The 16,845-nt window shown below is 46.6% G+C and overlaps 1 protein-coding gene across 1 annotated transcript in view; it reads left to right on the top strand.

Moving 5' to 3' along the window:
- The window catches only part of HLF (HLF transcription factor, PAR bZIP family member), a 53,219-nt gene extending 48,762 nt beyond the window's left edge, over window positions 1–4,457 (top strand). Inside the window, exon 4 of the mRNA XM_052657391.1 lies at window positions 4,076–4,457. Coding sequence (XP_052513351.1) covers window positions 4,076–4,291 — 216 coding nt within the window. The 3' untranslated portion in view covers window positions 4,292–4,457. The remainder of the gene's footprint in view (window positions 1–4,075) is intronic.
- The last annotated feature ends 12,388 nt before the right edge of the window (window positions 4,458–16,845 follow it).

Below are 16,845 nucleotides of genomic sequence, written 5' to 3' on the forward strand. Positions count from 1 at the left end.
ATGGTTAGACAAAGATGGGATAAGAAAGGGGCCCACGGGATTAGGTCTTGGGCAGTTTAAGTACCTTCTTTCAACGGATGCTTTTCCTCACCTTGTGTTCTTAGTCATTCAGTCCTCTGTGTATTTTAGCACTGGCTTCTTAAACTAAATCAGGGAGCCCATTCAGCATGGATTTCCTCTTGAGTGGAGGCAAGTTTCAAGAGGTGCTGCTGTGTAGTAGATAAAACCTCTAGCCAGACTTGCACAGTCTCCAAATTTACAAGTTTAAAGCAAGGAGCAAGCTGCTTTAATTACCCAGGTAACCTTGGCAACAGAGAGGCCACATGAACATTGCTGTGCTGGAATTATACATGTTACCACCACCATGGCTGGACATGGCCTTTCCACGTGCCAGTGTGGGGAACAGGCAAGAACATTCTCCTACCAGGGGTCTCTGGATTCCTTCAGTTGTGAGCAAATCCTCAGGCCCCAGACCACGAGCACAGGTGAAACAGGAAGCAGAACTCCAAGGTGTTTCTTGTGCAGCAGGAGGACTGAGCTGGGGCAGGTGGGAGCCACATGTGTGGCCTCCAGCGCTGGGTGAGCAGACTGAGTGAGTGAAGCGGCCCTCACTGCCTGCACTTCCTCTCTGGAGCCATTCATCTGGGTTAGCAGGCGTCTTGCCCCCACCCGGGAAGATGAAAGGGTGGCATACTGGTTCCTAACTGAGAATCAGTTTAATCGCCTTGGTGTCTTCCAAAGACCTATTCATTTACTTGACAAATATTTTTCAAATGCTAGTGTCTGCCCAGTCAGGGCCTGGGGATTCAGAGGTGAACCGCTACTGACATTATTCCTACCCCCAAGTGAGAAAAAGGGAGTGCTGATATGTCAGGAGGGGCCTGCTGAGTGGAGGTGGCATCAAACGCAGACCCTCAAGAAGATGGGACTGGACTGAAGGTGCTTTGCCAGGTGGTGGTGCCTCGGGAGCCAGATGGCATCCGCCCCTGGGAGGTAGAGGGAAAGGGCACACGTGATGTATCAGCCTCAATCAATACTTCTGCACCCCACCCCCATTCTGCGGTAACAGAGTTGGGGAGGCTGGTTTTCTTGTCAGGGACAGCCCTCTTTCCATCATTCCTGCCTCCTGTGTCCCCTGCTCCGTTCCTGCTCCCAGCTCCCCTCCTACTTGAGACGGTCCACATTTCACAACTTGGCTCGCTCATCTGTTCACGTGCACAGGAGGCTGGGAAATGGAAGTACCTCAGAAGTGAGAAGAGCTCAGAAATCGGTTGTTACACTGAGGTCAGCTGGTGACTCCCCTGGTCCTTAAGACCTGATCCCAAACCTCCAAGGCCTGTGGTGGTACCCCTTCTCCATCCCCCTGAAAACACAGCTTCTTCAATTTCCCAGGGCCTTGTTCTCCCTACTCCCTGGCCCCTATGTGCAAGTTCTGATACATCCTAAGTTAGTCCCTCTTTCAAATCATCTTGGAAGCCACACTTCTGGGAACACTGATGAGAGGGGTAGATTTCCTGACTTACCAAGGGCGTGCATCTGGGGCTTACTAACATAGACAACGTCCATCAGAACTGGAGGTGTCACTGTTAATGTGCCATAGACCCTCTCACCCCACGGAGTCTTAGGCTCTCTTAGCTCCTCCCAGCTTCTTTTCCAGCCAGCTGGCCTGGCCTCTCTCCTCTTCCTCCAGCTCCCCACGCCTTTTTCCCAAGGGCAAGCAACAAATCCTGCCCCAAGGTTTCCAAAGGATAGCCTCCTAAGAATAATTCTTCGGCGATTATGAAGATCATGTTTTTCACTTTGTTGTATAGTATTATGAAATGTATAGTAAGCTGGGAGTGCTTTATAAATAAGAGAATAGTACTAGCTTGTGAAAAGCAGACAGAAGGTGCCTGCACTGACTTTGTCTTACACCTCCTGTCGGCTGGGCAGTGTTGGCTGAAGGTAAAGGGCACGGATGGGGCAGACCACTGACCTTGCAACTTGTTTGCAGATTTCCCCTCAAGTCTGAGGTCACCATGTGACCTCCTCCAATGCCAAATGCCCCTTGGAATCCTGGGGCAGGGTTAGAACTGACCTCACTCACTTATTCTGGGTGGTACTAACTGCAGGTATTAGCATTGCTAGGATTGAGGAATTTACTATTGCAATGTGTTGAAAAAAAGGGGTGGCAAACCCACCTGGTGGCACCATAAATGGAAGAAGACTTTCTTAGTACTTCTAGGACGGTTTTCCCTTTTTTGGCAGAGAGAGCCGTGATGGGGGGGAAAAGGGACTGTTTTCAAGTTGACCACAATCAAACATCACTCAGGCTAAGAAGGCCTAGTTAACAAACAGTTAAACAAAAAAAGTTAGAGTAAATTATTTAAATGCTAGCCATGAATAAGAATTTATTAATCAGTGGCCAAGTGGAACATTATTGTTTGTTTTTAATTGCCAAAGTATACATGCCATTATAGAATATTCTAATAGTTCAGAAGGACATAAAAACTGAAAGATCCTCCCTCCTTCAATCCTCCTTCCAAAGGCACCACTTTTAATAGCTGGGTATAAATCTTTCTGGATTTATACTATTTCTGAATATATATTATTACTTAAAAAAAAAAAAAACGAAGTGGGATGAGAACCTATTGATCTGCAAATTGCCACTGTTTCTACCCACACAGTAATATGTCTCTAGCATCTTTCTGATTCAGCAGGATCATTATTTTTAATAGTTGTGTGACTTATCATGATGTAGTTATCAAAGCTCGTACTGATAATTGGTGGGGGGGGTGGTGCCCATTTCTTTCAGTTCTGGACAGTTCAGTTCAGTCGCTCAGTGGTGTCTGACTCTTTGCGACACCGTGGACCACAGCACCCCAGGCCTCTCTGTCCATCACCAACTCCCAGAGTTTACCCAAATTCATGTCCATTGAGTTGGTGATGCCATCCAACCATCTCATCCTCTGTCCTCCCCTACTCCCACCTTCAATCTTTCCCAGCATCAGGGTCGTTTCCAATGAGTCAACTCCTCGCATCAGGTGGCCAAAATATTGGAGTTCCAGCTTCAGCATCAGTCCTTCCAGTGAACACCCAGGACTGGTCTCCTTTAGGATGGACTGGTTGGATCTCCTTGCAGTCCAGGGGACTCTCAAGAGTCTTCTCCAACATCACAGTTCAAAAGCATCAATTCTTTGGTGCTCAGCTTTCTTCACAGTCCAGCTCTCACATCCATACATGACCACTCGAAAAACCATAGCCTTGACTGGACGGACCTTTGTTGGCAAAGTAATGTCTCTGCTTTTTAATATGCTGTCTAGGTTGGTCATAACTTTCCTTCCAAGGAGTAAGCGTCTTTAATTTCATGGCTGCAGTCAGCATCTGCGGACAACGCTTTAGTAAAAACAGGCGCTTGTGTGCGCAGGTGACTGAGGACTGCCCTAGGGAGAGAGCCAGGCGTGAGGTGGCCCTTGACAAGACATTGCCAGGTCGTCTTCCAGCAATAAAGTACCAGCTTATCTCAGAAAGCACGCGCGCCCAGGGAAGGAAGGGGTTGCACGAAGAGAAGGAATTCGGCCTGTCCTTTCGGGGGTGCAGGGCCTGCACCCCACTTGGCGGGCTTGCGCTCTGCCTGGCGGGAGAGGCGGCCTGATAGAGGGCCGGGCCGGGGGGGAGGAGGCCCGGGCCGGGGGTGGGGGAGGCCCGGGCCGGGGTTGGGGAGGCCCGGGCCGGGGTTGGGGAGGCCCGGGCCGGGGGTTGGGGAGGCCCGGGCCGGGGTTGGGGAGGAGGCCCGGGCCGGGGGTGGGGGAGGCCCGGGCCGGGGGTGGGGGAGGCCCGGGCCGGGGGTGGGGGAGGCCCGGGCCGGGGGTGGGGGAGGCCCGGGCCGGGGGTGGGGGAGGCCCGGGCCGGGGGTGGGGGAGGCCCGGGCCGGGGGTGGGGGAGGCCCGGGCCGGGGGTGGGGGAGGCCCGGGCCGGGGGTGGGGGAGGCCCGGGCCGGGGGTGGGGGAGGCCCGGGCCGGGGGGGAGGAGGCCCGGGCCGGGGGGGAGGAGGCCCGGGCGGCCGCGCTCTGACGCCTCGTGTGTCTCCCGGCAGGACGACAAGTACTGGGCGCGGCGCCGGAAGAACAACATGGCGGCCAAGCGCTCGCGCGATGCGCGGCGCCTCAAGGAGAACCAGATCGCCATTCGCGCGTCCTTCCTGGAGAAGGAGAACTCGGCGCTGCGCCAGGAGGTGGCCGACCTGCGCAAGGAGCTGGGCAAGTGCAAGAACATCCTGGCCAAGTACGAGGCCCGGCACGGGCCCCTGTAGGCGGGCGGCGGGCGGCCGCGGCCCGGACAGGCCTTCACCGCAGCGACCGACCTTTCCGACATCAGCACTTTACCAGACGCAGCAACACGACGGACTCACGTTTTGGGGTGTGCGTGCGTGCGTGCGTGCGTGCGTGTGTGTGTGTGTGTGCGCGCGCGCGCTTGTGCTCCTGTGTGGTCAGCGGTGTGTGCGTTTGTGCTCCTCTGTGGTCAGCGCGGTGTGTGTGTGTGCGTGCTCCTGTGTGCTCAGAGGGGTGTGTGTGCGCGCGCGTGTGCTCCCGTATGTCAGCGGGTGTGTGCGCGTGCGCGTGCATCCCTTTGCGCCCGCCATTTTGAAACGACAGGTGCCATGTTTTTACTGGACTGAGGAGACGGCGCGGGTTTCCTGCTCCCCGCCCCTCACCCCACTCCCGCCCTTTCCGTGTGGCTTCAAGTGTGCGCCTGCCCACTCTTTCAGGACCTTCTGCTCGGGTTCACTAAGAAGGGCCCTGCTGAAATAGTAGATCTCGGTTTCTCAAGACCACAGGCTCTTGTTTCTGATTAATCTGTAAGTTACCATGCTAATAAGGTGCACAGAGTAATTTAGCACTACACTGCAGCTCCGTTCAGCTATAGGTTGCTTTCCTCACTTTTTAAGTTTTGGTGATAATCGTCGTCAAATTTAAAGTGCTGTTTAGATTTACTAGATCCCATATTTACTTAGTGCTCTCTACTAAGTTTCCTTTTAACTCTACCAACTCCAGCGAGTAAGAGTACTCTTATAGAACACAGAGTGTGTTTTTGCACTGTCTGTACCTAAAGCAATAATCCTATTGTACGCTAGAGCATGCTGCCTGAGTATTACTAGTGGAAGTAGGATCTTTTCCCTACCTGAGAATTTCACTGTCTTTTAAAAAGCAAAAATTACAGTAATGTATTTGAGCATGCCCAGAACATCCCCAGGACCAGGAAGCAGAGGGAAACGCCAGGTCTAAGAACAAGGGGTTAACTTATCAGTGTACAGCCAAAAAATGCATCTTGGAACAGCTTTTGACATTGATGTGTTTGCTTTTGTTTTCTCTCTTTTCCCATGCCCCCAGCCCCCAATTTTCTAGTTAACTTTTTCCACATCCCTCTTGATATTCAATACAATTCAATTACTTAAGATTCAGTTTTCCCCATTTTTTTGGTAATGTATATATTTTTGTGAATTATACCTTGTTGTTTTAAAAATCAGTTAATAAGTTGATGTTTTGTAAAACCCCTTTTTCTTAGTGGTGTCATATTTGAATGCTTCATAAATTAATGATTCTGGAGCTTATGTTTCTTACTCTCTGTTTTCTTTTGAACGTATGTGCTCTTATTAAGTGGACTTCTGAAAAATGAATGTAAAAGACACTGGTGTATCTCCGAAGGGGATGGTGTTGTCACAAACTGTGGTTAATCCAATCAATTTAAATGTTTACTGTAGACCAAAAGGAGAGATTATTAAATTGTTTAATGTTTATACAGAGTAATTATAGGAAGTTCTTTTTGTACAGTATTTTTCAGATATAAATACTGACGATGTATTTTGGAAGACATATATTATATATAGCAAAGAGAAAAGGAAAACTATTCCATGTTTTAAAATTATATAGCAAAGATATATATTCATCAATGTTGTACAGAGAAGTGCTTGGGGGTTTTTGAAGTCTGAAATATTTTAATTTTGTCACTGACACATCAGCATGTTTTCTGCTTTAAATTAAAATTTTGCAACAGTATCGAAGCTTGCTGTGACGAATTCTGCTCTAAAATATCTAAGGAGTTTTCTTATTTCCTATTAGGTCTCAGAAAGAAAACCCAGAACCACAAAATGGATGTTAGTCAAATATTTATTGGATGATACAGTGATTTTTAGGAAAAGCATCTGCCACAGAAATGTTCACTTCAAAATTATGAGTTCCTAAAAATGAATAGCACTGCAAGCATCCCCCAAAATTCTGTTCTCCTTGGTGGGCACGTGCATCTTACACAGTATAAGGTTAATATCGGTGCTATGTGTATGATTTATAATTTGATAGCTGTCTTGACTTTAAAGGTGATTGTTCTTTTCTTTCACTAACTTGTGGTAAGAGATTTTGCCGTTGTTATAAAGAAACATTTTCTGCAAGATTAAAATACCCTTTTATCAGTGGGATTTTCTAGTTTCCTGTGTCCAGAGTATGTGATTCTTTAATGACCTTTAATAATTCTTTAATGGTGATCTCCTTGTCAATCTGTTAGCAATGCTTCTCTCTTACTGTCATAGTCTTGGGGAATCTGAATAGTGGAATATTCCTACAGATATCCCATTTTATCTGAAGCTACAGATTATAATGGGAGATGGATGCATATTGGAATTGAAATAACCTTGTTCAGGTAAATAATAAAACCTCTATCAAACTTAAGCAGAACTGAATTAGTGATATTCAGAGACACAAGTGAACATGGAGTTGGCCTTTTTATAGATAAAGAGACTAACTGCAGCAGAATTTAAATAGTTCAATATCTAGGAAGAAAGCTGGAGAAGTATTGAAGGATTGTACTGAAGACAATCCAAATTCATTGAAGTTTAAAATGGTAACTGAAAAAACTGTATTTGAGTACTAGTCTTTCTGAAATTAGGTTGCTTGTATCTGATGAGCATCACAGATGTTTTCTGCAGAAGAAATTTAAAGATCATAATAAAACTTATTCTTTGGCGTGCCAGGGGTGGTTTCGGAAACCTACCTCGCTTTAAATTTTGTAAAGCTTTGGAGTCTGTACAGGTGCCTTATATGTAGGTCATTGTCACCACACACAAGCACTCAACCCCTGAACTCACTGCCTTCTGTCCAGGGCAGTCAGCTAGTAAATAAAGCAGTCCTGCTAAATGACATGAGAAGGCATGGCCCGATTTGGAATGACTTAGATCACCCAGGGTCAGATGAGTTCCGCAGACTGCAGCTATTAAAGGAGTCCTGTTGTCATTTTTCACCTTTTCATCATAAGCATCTTTCAAAGATTAATTACTTGGCCATTAAAAATGAATCCAAATCATATTATGCCAACATCATTTAGACATGATTTGGAATGAGCAGCCTAGGACTTCCTGACAAGGTCACATCCTCCTTTCTACTGGACTTGCAAAAAAAGGCGAAAATTGGTCAGCCTGTGGTACTGCTTGTGCCACCTGGAGGACACAGGAATGGGAGGGCTGTAAGTGATCACTTCCTCCTCTTGAGAAAGTGGACGCTTTGACCATTCCAAAACCCACAGTGAGCAGGATAGTGACAGGCCTTTCATCTTCACGTATGACAGGCCGCTGTGAAACCATCGTTTGAAGCAGGACCATTGGCTTGATGAGCACGCAGATGGAATTCTAGCACTGGGTGGAGAGGAAGCAGTGCTAGAAAGCCCAGAGGTTCCTTCCAACTTAGCGGTTTTGTGAGGGAACTCAATTCTAAATGTATGTTTGAAAGGTCTTGGGTCTGTTTGCAGAAGAGTCAATAAGAATTTTAAGTAGAGTCACTCCCACCCCCACCCCAAATTAAAACAAAGGTCATTCTGTAAAATGCAAAGGAGTTTGCCTCCCTTCTTCCTAAAGTTCCCTTTTGGAAAACTTAATTCGTGTTAATCAGAGCAGTCCCAGAAGGTGATAGACACCTGCTCTCAGTCTGCCAGCTTCCTGCTAAAGGCTCCTAGGCCCCCACTGGGGAGGCTAAGATCTCCTCTAGGTTTTCTCTACAATTAATGTCATTTTTTAAATGAGCAAAGCCATGTTTTTAATCATGATGCATTGGATTCGGCAACTAAAGGCAGTATATTTTGCTGAGGGCTAAGCGTATGTAGAGGAGTATGTGTGTGTGTGTGTGTGTCTGTGTGTGTGAGAGAGAGAGAGAGAGTAGTTAAGGCATAAAATCTTTCCTGTGGAGCACCTTACCAAACGTAACAATAATCACCATTATGCTTTTGGCAACACCACAAAGATTGCATCTGTTAAACAGGTACAAGTTCACTTGAGGTCAGTGTGTTTGTACACCGTGGTTTTGGTTGCTGTTTATGCTATTAAGTCCAAAACTTTGTCTGTTACTCTTCATGTTTAATAAAATTTGAATTGTTTCCCGTCTTTCATGTATTTTTGTTGACAGTCTGCTGGAAATCGGATTCTATTCCCAATTCTATCACCAAGAAGCCATTGACAGATTAATTACATAGATGATAAAGTAATAACATAATTAGTGAGAAATTAACATTTATTGGGTACTTACATGTCAGATCCAGTGCTAAACACTTGCAAGGAATATTTAATCCCACATTAACCTCATGAGGTAGGGACAATTGTTATCTCCGTTTATGGAAAAGAAGATAGAAGCATGGAGAGGTTATGTAGTTGGTAGAAGTGACGGAAATGAGTTCTGGTTCATTAGATGGGCATCATTTAGAGTGGTGTTTCCCTAAAACCAATCCAAAGGCTGTTTTTTGGTCATATATATGAGAATCATCTGGAAACATATTACTAGACTACAGACTCAGTAATTCTGAATCCGTACATCTGGGATAGAGCCTGGAAATCTGAGCTGCTTAAAGACTCCCAGCTAACTTGCGTGTGTGGCCAAGTAACTGGAGCCCAAGGATTTACAGACTTGACCTTCATCTGAGTCCATGACCTTGGGGGAATCCATGTAGAAGCTTGAAAACTGTAATTACCTGGAATTGCGTGCAACTTTTTGTACATAAACAGTTTTCTGTAGAGGGGATCCGTGGCTTCCCACCCCACATGGGAATCTATGATGCAAGATGGAATAAAAATCCCTGATTTACAGGAGAGGTGATGTAGTGTGGTGGTTTCCAGCCCAGGCAACCTGTTAGAGTCACCTGGGAAGCTCAGAACACTGCTGCTGCGTGGGCCACAGCCTCAGCCAAGGAGCTCAGCATCTCTGGCAGAAGAGAAAGGGCTCCAGTGAGGAGCCCAGTGATTCAGATCTGTCACTTAGCAGGTGTGTGACCTTGAACAGCCATGGAGCATTTTTAATCTCCTCCTCTGTGAGCTGAAGTTCCACTCACCATCCCTGGGGGTCATGGGAAGAACTAATGACATAACAAATGCATAGTCTGGCTCATCGTTAGCCCTCAATAAATAACTGCCATGGGGACCCGAGGAGTCGAATGTGCCTGGAGCACTTTTTCCAGTTCAGTATTTCAGACCATTCGTTCCTCCAAAGAAGGCAGAAAACAATTCTGTGCAGAAGAAGGGGCAGGTGGCTGGTGGCGAGGGAAATGCTAACGCCCCAGCATGGGTGTGGTTCGTGTTCCAATGCCCCTAGTAGATCCGAGCTTTGGCCAAACTTGGGGGACATCCATCAAGTGGTCCCTTCCAGTTTAAGCAGTCGCAATTTAGAGTTAGCTCTATTTCACCATCAAATCGGTTTCTCCTTCCTCAGAGGAATAGGCACAATGACCTTCAGATTCTCTTTGAGTAGGTGATTCTGTGTTTTCGCATTTTCAGATCTTAGATGGAATGACTACTTCTCCACGCCTGGAGAGACTTTCGAGTCTCAGATGGCAGGAACTGGTGAGAAGCCCCGCTGCAGATGCCCCCGTCACTCACAGTCAGTCACTCAGTCCCCAGGCCAGTCACATGCTGCCTTGGGGGTGGCTTTTCCAATCACGTTTAAACATTAACACACCATCAGCCCCCAAGCCCTTTCTCTTCAAAGCACAGGAATTCCATTCCTTCTTCGAAAATCACTGGCTTAGAAGTCTCTTTGTGCGTCTTTAGCTGGGATCTGGATGGAAATTATGGAAATCTTGCCTTTGTGGTTGGGAGATGGCTCCTTGGTAATAAAGGTAAGGGAACTACTGAAGGAGAAAGTCCCAAGTGCGGAAAGTGGTGAGCATCTTCTGGTCCTCTGGGCTTTGAATCAGTGAAGACTTGGGCACAAAGGCCCCTCTCTGACTTTTCTTTGTGCAAAGCCTGGCACAATAGGAAAAGCCAAAAGTTACTGAGTCCTAAGCCTTGTACCTGCCACATCTCACTTAATTTTTGTGCTATGAAATTGCTGCCAGTATTTTTCCTGTTTTACAGGTAAAGAAACAGGTTCATGGAAATGAAGGAAGCAGAATGTAAACCCAGACAGGATGTCCGATTCCAGAGTTTGTGTTCTGTGCTGCTCTTCTCCATGACTTAAATGAATGACTCAGCTAAGGCAAAAGGCAATTGCTGTGATTAGGAAGGTGAGCCCAGGGCAGGCACACCTGGACTTAAATCCCCCCTCTGTTATTTACTGTGTGAACATAGAAAATTCACCAGAGCACCCTGAGTTTTATTTGCAAAACGGACATACTACGACTCTCCATAGGGTTGTTGTAGGATTAAGTGAGAACATGCATTTCAAACACTTGGATCAATGTCCAAAGTATAATAGGAATTCAAGAGATAATTGCTTTTTACGGTAATAATAGCAATTATTAATAAGTATTGCTTGGTTTGATTTCACTAGCAATGTGCTACAATGGAGTCAGACTCTACGCTGTGTATTTTCGTGGGCGCATTTTTATTTTGTAAATCCTTGACTATGTTTAGGTGACATCCCTCTTTTGGATGAGTAAATGGGAGAGCTGTGATCACTTTATGGGCCTAGCTGTGTTTCTGAGATTGATCTTATAAAATCCATGAGGCATTACCAATTTTAAGTCAACTCTGTTGCCTCTGATATTGTTGAGAACCTGGAGATCTTTGCTTTAACGAATGTACTAAGTGGTGCTGAAAGGCTGACCCTTGCAGTGTGAGGGCAGGCTCAGGCTCACAGAGACGAGAAGTCATGAGTGGCTCTCAAGGGTCTTTCATTTGCTTCTGCCTTCAGGCCTGCCCCAGTCTCCACACTGTACATCTACATTCATATATCCATCTGTATACCTCTATCAATCCTTGTTAGCTCCTGCTAATCACATGGAGAGATAGGCTGGGCCCCCGTGCTCTATGACGAGAGTAAGAAATAAGCCAGCAGTTTACTAAACCCATTGCTTTCTCAGGATATCCCTGGCTATCCAGTGGTTAAGAATCTGCCTTGCAATCCTGGGAACGTGGGTTCAACCCCTGGCTGGGGAACTAAGATGCCCCACGCCACAGAGCAGCTAAGCCCACACGCCACAACTCAGTCCACGTGCCCTAGAGCCTGAGCCACGGCTAGAGAGAAGCCTGCACACCACGTGGGGCCCGTGGGGCCTGCATGTCACAACAGGACTCAGTGAGGCCACAAAACCCCATTGCTTTTCTAGACATTCGCTGAGACCACCTTTTCCAGCCCCTCTTGCACTTCGTGTGTCCAGACAACTGGATTGTGGCCCATGGCATATGGGCGGGAGTGAGCCAGGTATCGCTTCACAACTAGCCCACAAATATCTCTTTCTTTCTCTTCTGGCTCCAGCAGATGCCTCAAGAAGATGCAGACTCCAGGAGGAAGGGACTGAGGTCTCTGAATCACTGGGCTGTCACGTGAGGGACAAAAACCCTGCTCTGGACTAAACCTTTGAGATCCTGGAGTTGGTTGTTACAGGGGTCAGTCTGCCATAACTTGAGAACCTTCTTCTGCAGTTCGATGTCCTTACTCGAGGTCTTTGCATCTTTGCCAGTCTCCTTCCCAGGCTGGGGAGTGGGGCTGGCTCCTTGGAACCCAGCTTGTCACCTCTCACATACAGGACTTTGTGGTCTACCTGCCTCCTGGACAGACCTCCCACCCTGTTTTGGCCAAACCTGTTGGGCTGCACCTTCAGAATATCACTGTCTTCCTGTGGCCTCAGTTTTTCCTGGATTGAACAGTATCCACAGCTGTCTAGCCTCCCTCAGGAGAAGCAGCCTCTACCTCCAGGTCAGCTCTTCCAGCCTCATCCACCCCGCTAGCCCAGACTCTTTCCCTGGCTCCTTGGTCCTGCCTCCCTCCCCAACCTGAGACATTCAGATACTTCCCTAGAAATGAGGCCTAACATTTCTCAGAGCACTGATCTTCCCAGTTTTTGACTCATACTCCCTAAAATTCTTTGTAAACCATGAACCCACATTGCACATTATAAAGCTAACATCTAAAATTTCTCATCACAAGTATGTGGTACCATGCTGTGCTAAGTCGCTTCAGTCGTGTCCAACTCTATGCAGCCCTATGGACTGTAGCCCACCAGGCTCCTCCATCCATGGGATTTCCCAGGCAAGAATACTGGAGTGGGTTGCCATGCCCTCCTTCAGAGGATCTTCCTGACCCAGGGATCGAACCTGCATCTCTTCAGTCTCCTGCATTGGCAAGCAGATTCTTTACCACTGATGCCACTTGGGAAGCCCCATCACAAGTATTAATAGTTGCAAATAGAGCAATAGCTGCTCTAAACAGCAGCATTTTAGCGAAGCACAGCATACCTCTTCCTAAAGTAGCCAATGAGGTGCAAAACCCCAAGTGACTGGATGCCTGCCAACATCCACTTGAAAAATGCAGCTGGAATTTGTACGTCACTTCTTTTTCCCTTGAAATCATTATTTTAATGGTATTGTCTCTTACTGAATTTGTTTCTAATGTATATATTTGGGGGTTTATAAGTCTTGTATTGCTCCTCCATATTTTTCAGCTGTAAAACTGTATCTATAGACTGAGATTATTTTTATTTTCTATGAAAATAAGGCCCCCATTAAAAACATTTCTTTAGGTGTGATTTACTTTTATTGCCATTTTTATTTACTTATATTACCACTATGCAATTGATCAAAACCACATATACATGTTAAATTTTTGGAACTTTTTGGGAATTTGTTTTTATTACATATATATAATAAAATTCTTGCCTGGATAATGCCATGGTCAGAGGAGCCTGGTGGGCTACAGTCCATAGTCTCACAGAATTGGACACAAGTGAAGCGACTTAGCGTGCACACACACACACACACACACACACATGCACATATATATATATATATATGGCTCCTTGAATTTGAAGATTATGCTAGCTCAAAGCAGGGTGTTGGAAATGGATGGGGGTAGGAAGCAGGAAGTTCATTTGGGCAAGTCTTACATTTTTGAAAGGTTTGGGATGCTTAAGTAGGATGCTTGAGTTGTCATCAAATGAATATACATTTACAGAGATAGAATGGCAGCTTTTCTTGGAACTTTCTCTGGGCAGTTCATCTTTTGGAATATACCTTAAAGTCCATACACAGAAATGGTCCTAAGCCTCCCTCCCTCTCCATTGTGGGGGCAGGATGGCCTCCAGGTCTGGAAGGGCTCTATAGGGAGGGTGATGATTGAGCTGAGTGAGGGAAAGCAGGTTTGTCAGGAAACAATGGGCAGGGATATTCCAGGTAGCAGCACAGCGGGGAGAGAGACCAGAACCCTCCTAGACTATTAGAGGATCATAAAACCAGAAATACAAACAGGAAGTAGAGCAACAACATTTTTATGCGTTGAAAGTGAAAGTGAAGTCGTTCAGTAGTGTTCTACTCTATGCGACCCCATGAACTATAGCCTGGCAAGCTTCTCCGCCCGTGGGATTTTCCAGGCAAGAATACTGGAGTGGGTTGCCATTTTTCTCTCCAGGGGATCTTCCCGACCCAGGGATCGAACTCGTGTCTCCCTCATTGCAGGCAGACTCTTTACTGTCTGAGCCACCAGGGAGTCCCTCCTTGGGGCGATGGCACTGTTGGATCCTAGGGTCTGAGGGGCAACGTGATGGGAAACGAGATGTGGCAAGACCGTAAAAGTCCTTGCATGTCACTCCAAGGCCTTTGGAATTCATCCTAATCAGGAGAATGACACAAGCAGACTCCTTCTTAGAAAAGATTAGCCTGGCAGCTGTATGGAAGAGGGATTGCAAAGAATTAGGAAGAGTGGAGGGCTGAGGATGGTTCTCATGTTCAGTTCAGTCACTCAGCTGTGTCCGACTCTGCGACCCCATGGACTGCAGCACGCCAGGCCTCCCTGTCCATCACCAACTCCCAGAGTTTACCCAAACTCATGTCCATAGAGTCAGTGATGCCATCCAACCATCTCATCCTCTGTCATTCCCTTCTCCTCCCGCCCTCAAGCTTTCCCAGCATCAGGGTCTTCAGTGAGTCAGCAATTTGCATCAGATGGCCAAAGTATTGGAGCTTCAGCTTCAGCCTCAGTCCTTCCAATGAACACCCAGGACTGATTTCCTTTAGGATGGACTGGATCTCCTTGCAGTCCAAGGGACTCTCAAGAGTCTTCTCCAGCACCACAGTTCAAAAGCATCAATTCTTTGGCGCTCAGCTTTCTTCACAGTCCAACTCTCACATCCATACATGACCACTGGAAAAACCATAGCCTTGACTAGACGGACCTTTGTTGGCAAAGTAATGTCTCTGCTTTTTAATATGCTGTCTAGTTTGGTCATAAGTTTCCTTCCAAAGAGTAAGTGTTTAATTTCATGGCTGCAGTCATCATCTGAATAAAGTTCTAGAGATGTGATGGGTGGATGGATTCAGGGCCTGGTCCACAGGGTTTGGTAGGAGGACCGCTCCAAGGTTTCACTTCCGTGACTTCTGGTGATCAGTGATTCACAGCCAGCAGTGCAGAGAGGGAACGTCTGGGGAACGTGCTGCACCCCCTGGAGACATGCAGCCTCTGGTGTGGAAGACCAGCCTGCTTCCCTAGAGAACTCTCCTAGCTGCGTCTCCTCTGTGCATCCTTGGTTGACTAGCACTGACTCTCTGAGAGAGATGTGGATCCCTGACCGGCAACTTTGGCAAGCTTCAAAGAGGGAGGGAGGCTGGAGGCCACTTCTCTTTTACGGATGTGAAGGTGTATTTTAAAAGATGAAGAGGTGCCCCAAAGGAAAACGTTACAAAAAATGTTGTCAGTCTATCTCTGTGAATATGTATTTGTTTGGTGACAAATAAAACATCCTCATTTGATACCATTCACCTTTCACTTAAAGAAGCCAAGGCTCAGACTTCCCTGGTGGTCCAGTGGCTAAGACTCCTGAGCTCCCAATGCAGGGAGCCCAGGTTTGATCCCTGGTCAGGGAACCAACCAGATCCCACGAGCCGCAACTAAAGTCTCCGGCGGCCACAACAGCTGGAAGATCCCATGTGCTGCAACTGAGACCTGGTGCGAAAATAAGCAAATATTTAAAAAGAAAGAAATCAAGGCTCAAAGAGTTCTGCAGTCAGAGTCTGGAGCAGAGCTTACACCCAGAAAAAGGTGATGCCAGGATTTTGCACCAGGCTTTTGGGCTCCCGAGCCCTCTGCTGTCCAGACGTGCTGATCCTTGCCAACCTCCTTGCCCTGCACAGTCCAGTAGGGCTGGGGTGTTTATACCTGTGAGTGCGCACTTTATCGATGGCTGCCTGAACTAGGAGGAACACGTAACCCCAGAGAAGCCACTTCCTTGAGTCAGCTGGGCATTTGGCCTAAAACAGGCTCTTAAACCCTGCTGCTCATCTGAATCACCTGAGGGAACTTTTAAACATATCCTGGTTCCCAGGTCATACTTCAAACCAGTTGTTATCAGAATATCTGCTGGGGTTGGTGGAACCCAGACATCATTATTTTTAAAAATTTCCCAGGTGATTCCAATTGCAGCTTGTGGATTAGCACACTAAGGCTTTGAAGTTGAATTACCCTTGAATTCAAACCCTGTCTCTGATATCCATTTATTTAATAAACAAATATGCATTAAGCATTCATGATGGAGAAGCTCTTTTAGACTAGTAACACTGTACTTAATTTTTCTGAGCCTCAGAGTCATTTAATGCCATCTTAATATTGTTTGCATTAAGCAACATATATAAAGCACCTAGCAACTTGAAATATTAGACATTCAACAAGTATTATTTCCTTCTCTCACTCTTCCCGACTCCTCCTTTCCTTGACCTTGCAGGAGGTAAATAAGAAACTCCAGGAAGGAGGAGCCCAGGGTTGGAGTCCTCATGCTGGCCTTTGAAATTCAAGAGTAACATAGGACAAAAAACAAGGAGGCCTTTTCGAACTTTTGCCCCTTAGGCTAGATTTACTTATAAGATTCCTATTCTAGCATACTCTGTGTTAGTCACTCAGTTGTGTCTGACTCTGCGAGCCCATGGACTGTAGCCCTCCAGGCTCCTCTGTCCATGGAATTTTCCAGGCAAAGATACTGGAGCGGGTTGCCATGTCCTTCTCCAGGGGTCTTCCCAACCCAGGGATCGAACCCAGGTCTAACATACTATAGGAGAGCAAATGGATTAAAAAATCTTGGAGAGCCTTCCCTGGTGGTCAAATGGTTAAGAATCTGCCTTCCAATGCAGAGAACTTGGGTTCAATCCCTGGTTGAGGTATTAAGATCCCACATGCCCTGGAGCAGCTGCTGAGCCCACACACATAATTAGAGATCCCCTGCATGCTACAACTAAGACCAGATGCAGCCAAATAAATAATTTAAAAAAAAAGAAAAAGGAGTTTTGGAGAATCTTTCATCCTGATTTTAAGATGAGAAATCAAACATTTGCTGGTGGAGACTAGATTCCATCCTAGGTTTGCAAACTTCCGGTGTAATGCTCATTCTAAAACATCAAACTTGCCCCCTAAAAACTGA

This window comes from Budorcas taxicolor, chromosome 19 (assembly GCF_023091745.1).
Source record: "Budorcas taxicolor isolate Tak-1 chromosome 19, Takin1.1, whole genome shotgun sequence".
Taxonomy (NCBI): Eukaryota; Metazoa; Chordata; class Mammalia; order Artiodactyla; family Bovidae; genus Budorcas; species Budorcas taxicolor.